The sequence below is a fragment of the Phaseolus vulgaris genome, chromosome 11 (genome assembly GCF_051622355.1).
Source record: "Phaseolus vulgaris cultivar YP4 chromosome 11, ASM5162235v1, whole genome shotgun sequence".
Taxonomy (NCBI): Eukaryota; Viridiplantae; Streptophyta; class Magnoliopsida; order Fabales; family Fabaceae; genus Phaseolus; species Phaseolus vulgaris.
Window position 1 is genome coordinate 14,240,527 of NC_143508.1, and position 10,478 is coordinate 14,251,004.

Below are 10,478 nucleotides of genomic sequence, written 5' to 3' on the forward strand. Positions count from 1 at the left end.
ATTTTTTTTTAAATTTATTAAATTTTTAACAATTCAATTAATTATTCCATTTAAAAAATACTTTTTTTATAAAAATCAACAAAACTAAAATATTGTACAATATTACACTAAGTGTAATTTTAATAAGTTATCATCCATTACAAGACTTCAATTATATAAGTCTGCTCGGAAGAATTCACTCCTAATTAAAATTGACTTAAGTAGATTTCTTTGCAAACCATGTCCATACGCTGAAATTTTTTCTAATCTAAAAATTATGTAGCTGAAACACAACTTATATTCTTATATCTAGTGAACTAGAGCATGATTTATCTATTATGAAAATAAAATAGAATTACCACAGCAAATTAATATTTAAAAACAAAAGTTAACATGATGGAATTTATCTTTGGTTTTTCATCAACGTGTCAAAACTTCATTAGCAAATACATACGTGTCTCTATAATCCAGGATGCATGAATTATAGCCGCCCACTGTGTTGCCAAAACCACGAGTTTACTTCCCCTGGTTTTCCAAAAACTATGGCCATTTCCTCTTGTTTGCAACTTTGGTATTCCCATGTACTTGTTTCCTTGTATATAAAGATCAACTTCGTTTGATATCCTCATTCATTCAACTAAAATCCAACCATAGTCTAAGAAGAATTACAAGATCATCACAAGATGAGTTCAACAATTAGAGCATGGAGTGTGGCAGCTAGTGTTGGAGTTGTGGAGGCCTTGAAAGACCAGGGTATCTGTAGGTGGAACCATGCTTTAAGATCAGCTCAACAGCATCTCAAAACCCATTCTGGTTCCTTCTCTCAGTCTAAGAAGCTTTCTTCCACTTCTTCTACTATGGTCTCCACAAGACTGAAAGAGAACACAAAACAATCAGAAGAGTCATTGAGGAAAGTGATGTACTTAAGCTGCTGGGGGCCCAATTAGCATAAGACCAATAAGAAAGACTTTTTTTCTTTCAATTCAAGGAATCAAGCTTAGTCTAATGGAAGATGAGGGGTGAGATTTCTGTGATCATAGTGTATAGTAGTACTGAGACATTACTTGTTTGTTGTGACAATCATTTTGTAGACTTTGATTAATCACAGTGTTGACAATTACCAAATTTTATCTGTGTTCCTTAGTGTGCTTTTATTTCCACTTCCTTATGCCTAATCTTCTAAAAGGGTAGCAAATAATTTTGTTTGCACAAGCTTCTGTGACTTGAAAAGAAAACGAAATGAGGAGATGGATGCAGCACCTAATTTCCTTTGTTTTTAGTCAACTTATGCGTGTTTTGATTTCAGTTTAGGTGTGATTGTTCACATATGAACCTGATTTTTAGAAGTTATCCTCAATCATGATTTTTCCATCCTCGATGAGCTTCCAAACTCTCTATTAAACAATAAGGACTCGTACTAAGTTAGAGGAAGGTCAATTAGATCATCACTGAAGGGTATGACTATAGAGAATCCCTTTTCATGAGAGATTGAAGGTATTGCATTGCTTAAAAGCTAACTAAAGACTACTGAGTCTCTTCATGCACTTCAATATCTGAGTTGATGTTATCTGAGAACAATAATGTTCACGTGTTTGAGCTATTATAGGTCCCTGATGATATTGGAATATCCGCAACTCATTTGTTAAAGGTGACTATCATGTCATTGATCCAAAGCTTGTTGTGCATTTCCATTCTAACTTTCAGAAAGGCTAGGAACAATGATTCACACAATTCTTATTTAGGTAGAAGATATGTAGTTAGAATTGGAACCTCTTTGTTGTCAATTGGTCAGTCATTTAGAAGAATGGTAACTGTATTATAATTAATTATGTATGCGAGTATGTGATTTAGCTTTAGTAGTAAACAGATTGGAATTAATTATATCCTCTATATTCAAGTAGAGGAACAAGTTTTACAAGAGCTTTATCTCAAAGGCTAGGAACAATGATTCACACAATTCTTATTTAGGTAGAAGATATGTAGTTAGAATTGGAACCTCTTTGTTGTCAATTGGTCAGTCATTTAGAAGAATGGTAACTGTATTATAATTAATTATGTATGCGAGTATGTGATTTAGCTTTAGTAGTAAACAGATTGGAATTAATTATATCCTCTATATTCAAGTAGAGGAACAAGTTTTACAAGAGCTTTATCTCAAATAAAGATACAATCAACCTCAATATGCATCATTTGTTCATGAAAAGGTGGAAAATAGTTATTTGGCTATCACAATATAATTGTACTGGTTGACAGTGAAACAATAAGTTTGGATAAATATGGTGTTAGCCATGGAGTGATGTTCTGCTTCTTCAGTATATGATCAAGAGATTGTGTATTGCTTTTTAGTCTTCCATGAAATAGGTAAATTACTAAGAAATATGAACCAATCTGAAAAGAGATCTTTCAGTAAGTGGACAATTTGCCCAATCTCAGTCACATTAGTTATATATGTCTACTCATCCACTTCAATTAACATCCTTGATGTGTGGTCTTGTATTACACATAATTTATCATTAAATTGAACAAAATTTGTTTCATCTATCATTTGTGATAAATTTGTGATACAAAAGTCATGTTGCAATTTAATTTTGGTACAAAAAGGTTATTTTACCCATCAAGAATCATTGTTCTTTTCTTGGGTTGTCATTACTCATTTTTCATCTCGAGATCTCACATCACGTATTGTTCTTTGTTGACAAAGATTCTTCAAATTGCCTATCATATGGTAGAGTCACCTGTATCTGTTATCCATCTACTATTTGACAATTTCTCATTCTCATTTATCTCATGGTTGTTCACATCTAAAACAAAACTACCACTGCTTTTTGGTTAGAACAGATAGCTCAAATTTGGCAATTGTTTTGATCACATTACACATTAACAGATCTCACCTTATAATAAAATAAAAAACATAAACAGAATACCTTCTAAGAATAACAATCCAATTCTTACTAGTATATTAGATATCAGTAAAACAAACATAACAACATTACATCCTCACATTTATAGCATATATATGCAATTTTTTTGGCTCCTAATAATTATGAACAGGGTTTGATTCTTAGTTTTTTTAATATGCAAATTCAAAGTGGTTAAAGATTGTTTTTTCCTAACCTTGTAAGGATAGTACCTTCCTCTTACCTAATTTTTCTTAACAAAAAAACAAAACTTCCTTTGGAAACATGAAGCAGAGTCATAGTAGATTGGCAATTAGCCAAGCCCAGTATCAGATGTGGCCCTTGCAAAAAGATTCCCTGAGATGGTAGGGTCCAAGCTTTGAAGCATCTGCTTCATTATGTCACACAGTGTCACTGTTTAATATCATCAATCTAGTAACTGAGAAATAGAAATTGAAAAAAAAAAATTCAGCTTCAAATTTTAATTGTAATTATATAGGTGCCATGTTTATGAACTCCTCAGAAGTCAAGCACTCATCAAGTTGTACTGTCCAATTTGTTTTACAAGTTTTCAAATTTAAAAAGAAAAATAAAAAAATCGCACAAAGTTAAAATATAATAGTTTCTTGGGTAAAAATGTTCCCAACATAGTGATATCTAGGAGAGAAAAAGTAACTTTTGATTGCAAGAACTGTTGGATTATTCCCTGGCAGATAATTGGCAGAGGTTGAAATAATTAGCAGTTCATAATGAATTTTATATGCAGAAGAAAAGAGATAAAGATGCCCTTGTGCAAGAGGGCCACATGGGAGGACCAGTTTGTTTTTTCGTGTTGTCATTCTTAATGACACCACCAACTTGTAATGCTCTAACATCATAGCTTATCATGCCATTTTCAAATACTTTCTAATCCCTTCCTCTATCCAACTATTCTTTTCAACCACAGTGTGATTCGATCAAATCCAGGGATAAGAAAAGAAGAAGAATGAGATGTGAATTTGGCAAAAGCATATATCCAATGCTTTTTCTATTTTCCCCATATTTCTTCACCTTTTGTGGTTTACATTTCAAGCCAACTCCATTATCGACACTCATTTTGGTTTTGTTCTTATCTAAATTGCTTTTAGCTAAAAGCCTCCAAACCATAAAACTACCAACCTTTTCCATCTTACAAACAACAAAATGGATGCAACTTTGTTGGTGCAATAGTTGAATCATTTTGTGGACAGTTACAGATCAATTTGAGTAATGCAGAATAAAATAGCAAAACAAAGATTCTCAAGTAATAATTCTTTTCTTAAATATTTTCTCACTCAGTTTCATAATCACAATTTAAGGTACCATTTTATGTAATCAACGAACCGTTCCATAAAAGAAGGTTATTATACCTACTTATTTTTTTTCAAATTGACATTAAGAATAGTTGAGATAAGATATTCATAGTTTTATAAGATTGAATTATAGTTAAAGTCTTAATATTAATTAATTTTATAATAATTTTTTTTGGAAAATTTAGTAATTAAAAAGTTGAGAAAATAAAAGGTGGGATGGGAAATCTTGTGTGAAATCTGAAAAAGAAGGTGCAAATGATTGCATAGAGAGCAGAATGAAACCAACTGTAAAGGCCAGGAACCCACACACAGTTGGACCTCAAAGGCATATATAAAATACAGAAAACTCACATCACTCAAATCCGAGTTCTTAAAGAAGTGTATAAGAATGAAAATGAAATGGGAAATATGAAAACATTTTCTTTTGTAAAGAGTTTAGCCAAATCATGGAAAGTGAGATGATATGCTATACCCAAAATTCGGATATTCAGATATAGGAGATTAGATGGCATTTACTAAATTCCATATTCCCATGCTTTATTTCCCTTTACACACTAATTATTATATCTACCAAACACTCTTATATTCTACATTTTTTAATACAATACATGTCAATATTAAAAATATAAATTGTCAAATATTTTAAAAAAATATGTTTCTGATAAAAATGAAAATTCAATAATAATATATTTCAATTTTAATTTAATTAAATTTTTTTTGTTGCAATAATAAGTTTTTAAATAGTCGTTGTATTTAATATATATATCATGTGATTATATGAATACATATAGAAGTTATTTATTATTATTATTATATATATATAAGTTATTTGTTTTTAAAAGATAAAATATATAATTTAAATATTGAATTATTATTTTTATGAAATTCTTTCAAGTATGACTTTTATATAATTACATACTCAATAATGCGTAATTGAATGACATCATCTTTGTTCCTTGCGTACATGATAAATATTTGTAATCTATGTATGCAATATTTATTTTGTGACATACATGATAAATACTTATTTTATATCATTAATATCTGAATTTTTTTTTAATATATATAAACTATATCATCGTTAAAAGTTGTGACAAATAATTGCTTTTGAACATATAATAATATACATTATTATGTAAGATTATTTTCAATTACTGATATTCTAAAAATATTAGAATTTATTTAAAAATAATTTAAGTGACCACAAATTTTAAAAAAAATCATATAAAAAATTGTAAAAATTCTTTTAAAAAAATAATTAAAAGTACTCTCGTTATTCTAATTTATATATACATTAGATGGAAAAAATTCATAAAGATTCTAAAAAATTAAAAAAAGTAAACTAAAATTAACTTATATATTTAAAAAAAATAAAATTTATATAAAATATTTAAGAGAATTTCTATATATTAACTTGTATAAAAAATAATTTTTGATTTATGAAAAAAATCTTATTTTTGTATTTAAAAACTTGTAAGAAAAAGTTTGTTGTTATTGAATATTAAACATGACCACTCTATAAAAAAAACCAGACTTTAATTGGTTAGTTATGGAAACTAACTTTTCTGTTAAACTTTACCTCATTGATTATACAAGCAGTTGATTCTAATTAAACTCCAAAGAAATCGTTGTTACTTTTATAATTATAAAAAATTTCCCAATATCCCTGTGTTGCCAAATTACCTCAATCATAAAGGTACCAAGAACCACCATTTTGGACAAAACATGAAAAAGTTGTAAGTCACAAACAACGAAAGGTCACGTTCTATTCTCGTTTTCCTGAGGCAAACTACGTTGGAGAGCTTTCATAAGCAAAGACAACCCAATAAGGGTATCTGATCTGATACAATACTAGTGCCAAAATCCATCTTCTCCCACAAAACAAACAAAACTAAAGCTTCAAACTTTGCCACCAATTCAGCAGCCCACTTGCCGGAAGTTCCATTTCCCGGCCAATAATGGCGGTGGAGAGTGACAAAACGGGTTCTGATGGGAAAGTTTGGAGCTTTTGTAGTATGCCATTTTGGCAAACAACTCATCCTTCTTCATCTTCTTCTTCAACTTCCTCTATGCATAACAGTGTTCACCATCAGAGCCAGATTCTTCAGTCTCTTGATAGATCCACTCATCAACCTTCCACCACTGTTTCTTCTGTGGCTAAGTCTTTGCTTCCCACAAGGAGAAGGCTACGTCTTGATCCTCCCAGCAAGCTCTACTTTCCTTGTATGCCTCTCATTATTAATCTTTTAACTTTATTTTTGCATCAGTTATGTTTCTTACATTAACCAATTCAATGTGTGGCATCTGATTTCTTGTGAGTGGATTGTTCATGACTAACGTGCCCATTTTTTAGTTTTGGTTAAATTATTCATTTGGTCCTTATAATTGTCTTCATTTTAAGTTTTAGTCCTTATAATTATCTTAGATTTAAGTTTTAGTCCTTTTCCAATAAATCTGTAAGTTTTGGCAAGTTTTAATCTCTAGTGTTATGACCAGAGAAGAATTTCTGACAATGTAAAACCCTTGCAAAAACTTTCTGAAAGTGATAAGGAGACTAAAACGAATAGTTTTATCCTATAGAGACTAAAACGAGGATAAAAGTATAAGGACAAGGTGAATAGTTCAACATTATCTTTTTGTGTATGTTTTGTTGTAATAGGTAAGAAAATGGATGTGGGGTGGAGTCTGCACTGGATGTTAGTTTTGTCTCTTGTCTGATATGATGTGTGACTTTGTTTTGAAGATGAACCTGGTAAGCAAGTTAGGAGCGCCATCACCATTAAAAACACTTGCAAGTCTCATGTAGCTTTCAAGGTGCGCTGCATATGGCTATTGTTGTTTTATTTTTGTGCTGTTGGATTCAGAAAGTGGTATTTCACAAATAGTTTTGTCTTGTTACGCATAAGATAAAATTGGACACAAATCGTGCTTAGTTTGGTCGTGTTGGAAATTCGGAATGTTGCCGACACTAATTGCGAGTGTGTATTGACATTCTCGGGAAACATTTAGCTGTGTTTCAACTTTCTAACAGCAAAGTGTCTTAGTAGCTAGACTGCTTCTCCAACTGTGGCAAGACTGGAGAAATTTTCCTTTAGGGAAACTAGAACAGTTCTTCAAAATTGAGGGTTTTCATTGAAAGTTAAAAACAGATTCAAACTCTAATAGCGTATTTGGATGGAGAATTTTTAGAGGATAATTCATGTTTAGAGAAATTTTGAAATGATTTTTTTACAAAATATGTTGTTTTGGTAAGAAAATTTAAAAGAAATGAAAATTCTAGAAATTTTAGAGTAATATGATTACCCAAAATTAGAATTTCAAAATCCAGCTATAAAGAAAGAATTTGAAAATTTTCATACACATTCTCTCCTCTCTCACATTTGTCTCTTCTTATCGTCCTCTCTCCACGGCTCACCTCAGCTGAAGTATCGTGGACTCGGTTGATACTGTGGGTGGCTCGGTCGATGTTAAGGTATCATCTGCTCGACATCCTTTTTGATTGATATTGGCGAAGCGTTCTTCCAAACGGAAGTCAATGTGGTTTCTTTTTCTATCAACATTGTTGGGGTTATTCTTTTGTAGATGTAGATCAATCTTATTTCTTAACCAACATTAGTCAGGACTTTTTTGTCAACATCAGATGCTAAACATGATTTTCGGTTAATGTTACTTAGGTTGTTTTTCTCTGTTCTTTGACCAACACAGGTCGAGATTATTTCTTGATCAATATTAGTCAGGTTTTCTCGATTAACATTGATAGGATTAATTGTTTGGCTAATGTCATCAACCATGGTTTTTCAATCGATGTTGAAAGTGGTATCTTTTTGGTTAATATTGTTGGGATCATTTGTTTGTCAATGTTAGCAAGAGTTTTTTCTAGGTTAATGTGAATCAGGGTTTTTCCATCAATGTCCTAGAACTATTTTTGGCAGATGACATCTAGATTTTTTTAGTTGATGTCTTTTGTAGTTATCTGATTTTTTTTCTAGTGTCGACTTGTGAAACTTTCAATTAGTCTTAGCTAGGATTCTCTCAACCATGGGAATTTTTCAACCGAATAGATCGAGAAGTTAGTAAAAACAACGACCAACGATGTTAAAAAATAACACTTAGAAGATATCAGTAGAAATTTGGTTTAAAAAAGAAAGTTAAAGGTTAATAAATTTGAATTGTTTTATCCAAAGAAATCATTTAGAAAAGGAAGTAATTTGAAATGAAAACAATTCAAATTCTATTTGAATTTTCTAAAAATTGTAAAATTTCTATCCAAACACACGGTAAATAAATCTTGGTGAGCATGGTTGTCTTCATATTTGGTATCACTGCATATTCTGTAGTCTAAGCACTTCTATTGCTGTTTATTGAGTTTGGTGAAATAACTATGTTTATATCATCCTTCGCTTGCTCTATTCACCCTCTGTTAAATTACTACTAATAGTGTTTTCTTTTGTCTTAGTTTCAAACAACTGCACCCAAGAGTTGTTATATGCGCCCTCCGGGTGGTATACTTGCACCCGGTGAAAGTATAATTGCAACTGGTAATTTATCCTTCTAAACTAGTGTTAAGCAAAAAAAGTAGGTAAAAATGCTTGGAAGTTGGGGAATTCCCTTACAGTTTTGTGCTGTATTTGGCAGTGTTTAAGTTTGTGGAGCCACCAGAGAACAATGAGAAACCAATTGATCAGAAAAGCAGGGTTAAGTTCAAAATCATGAGCTTAAAAGTGAAAGGCGAAATGGACTATGTACCAGAACTGGTAATGCATTATTGTCCCTCTTGCATCACTCTCCATGCGTTATCCATAATGCTTTTAAGTACCTATCACAGTTTTATCATGTAATCCTTCATGCAGTTTGATGAGCAAAGGGATCATGTTGCAGTGGAGCAAATTTTGCGAGTCATTTTTCTGGACCCTGAGCACCCTAGCCCTGTAAGACTAATAGTTAGAAAAAATAAGTAATCAATCACTAAAGGCAAAGGGAAAAACAGCTCATATTCATACTGTTTGTGAAATGAAATGAACTTTTAGTCTTGTAGTACTAATTATTTTCTCCAATTTTGAAACATGGTAGGCTTTGGATAAGCTTAAACGGCAGTTAGCTGAGGCAGAGGCTGCATTGGAAGCAAGAAAGAAGCCCCCAGAGGAGACAGGTCCTCGAGTAGCTGGTGAAGGACTTGTTATAGATGAATGGGTCAGACATGTGAATTATGTTTTTTTTCTCTCTCATTTTTTGTCAATTTGTGTTGGAATTTCATGCTCTCATTTCATTTTATCTCATTCATTGTCATTGCTTTTTGTGCAGAAAGAAAGAAGAGAAAGATACCTGGCCAAGCAGCAGGTTGAAGTGGTAGATTCAGTGTAAAATATTTCTTTTCTTTGTTTTTTTTTTGGCTGTCCTTAATTTTCTCCAATTTGTAATATCAAAAATTGAATTCCTTAGTCACTTATGTGTCAAACGTGGTTGAGTGAATGACCTAGTAAAAGTTACTAGATATTGTGACAGCATTTCTTTGTTCTATTTAGGTAGCATGTTTGTGGTGTAGATGCGATTGAACCAATGATTGTGATACTTAATTGTATTGCTGCATCAACTCTTATAATTTGTTGATAGATATCTACAAATAAATTGATCTCAGCATCAATGATGTTTTACTTCCATAGTTTCAAACAACTATCGATGTGGATGATGGATTTACTCTAAATTGTATGTTGATGTTTCTGTATCCTTTGTTCTAACCAAACATGATCCACACACATACAAATTGTGGACGGGGGAGTGTTAATAAGCTATTTTTCTTTTATTGGTTTGGATAAATTTTTTGCTGAATATTTCTAAAAACTGAACTAACTTTTTCTATAAATTTGAATTATTTTTTATATATAAATTTAAAATTAAATTTACTTTTTAATGTAAACCTAAAAACCATTTTAAAAAATTAATAAATTGGTGTTAGTCTATATACATTCATTATTACTTAATAGCTACACTAAATCCTATTGAAGAAACCGTGGATTTGATTTGATTTGATTAATTTCTTAAGCACAAATGTTGATGATGTAAAAGAAAAACATAAATGTTATTATTATATCTTTCAGTTTTGACTCCAATTTGTGGAGAAGATTTGCATTGGTCACCAAACATTCCGTGAGGAACAAATAATAAGGGGAAATATGCTTTCTTTTTCGGCAGCATATAACATTTATATAAAATAAATGTTTGTATATAATATAACATAAATATTCGTAATAAAAATTATATAAAATGTCCTTTT

General features: G+C 31.1%; 2 protein-coding genes across 4 annotated transcripts; both read left to right on the top strand.

Moving 5' to 3' along the window:
* Window positions 1–506: 506 nt before the first annotated feature.
* LOC137830791 (uncharacterized) lies at window positions 507–1,107 on the top strand. The gene has a single exon (XM_068638286.2). It carries the CDS (start codon window positions 663–665, stop codon window positions 924–926), a length of 264 nt encoding a protein of 87 aa, XP_068494387.1. The 5' UTR covers window positions 507–662; the 3' UTR covers window positions 927–1,107.
* Window positions 1,108–5,875: 4,768 nt separating this feature from the next.
* Window positions 5,876–9,862, top strand: LOC137825983 (vesicle-associated protein 4-2). Of its 3 annotated transcripts, XM_068631814.1 has the most exons (7): window positions 5,876–6,430; window positions 6,951–7,021; window positions 8,664–8,745; window positions 8,843–8,961; window positions 9,058–9,135; window positions 9,278–9,397; window positions 9,509–9,862. In XM_068631814.1, exons 1-7 carry the CDS (start codon window positions 6,166–6,168, stop codon window positions 9,566–9,568), a joined length of 795 nt encoding a protein of 264 aa, XP_068487915.1. In that variant the 5' UTR covers window positions 5,876–6,165; the 3' UTR covers window positions 9,569–9,862. The 3 variants fall into 3 exon arrangements, with proteins under 3 accessions (XP_068487915.1, XP_068487923.1, XP_090153630.1); XM_068631822.1 differs by lacking the exon at window positions 6,951–7,021; XM_090297504.1 differs by lacking the exons at window positions 5,876–6,430; window positions 6,951–7,021 and adding an exon at window positions 7,555–7,679.
* The last annotated feature ends 616 nt before the right edge of the window (window positions 9,863–10,478 follow it).

Coding starts and splice junctions, on each gene's coding strand:
- LOC137830791 (XM_068638286.2), top strand. CDS start 663: ATGAGTTCAACAATTAGAGCATGGAGTGTGGCAGCTAGTGTTGGAGTT.
- LOC137825983 (XM_068631814.1), top strand. CDS start 6,166: ATGGCGGTGGAGAGTGACAAAACGGGTTCTGATGGGAAAGTTTGGAGC. Junction 6,431..6,950: donor CAGCAAGCTCTACTTTCCTT/GTATGCCTCTCA, acceptor TTTGTTTTGAAG/ATGAACCTGGTAAGCAAGTT. Junction 7,022..8,663: donor AGTCTCATGTAGCTTTCAAG/GTGCGCTGCATA, acceptor CTTTTGTCTTAG/TTTCAAACAACTGCACCCAA.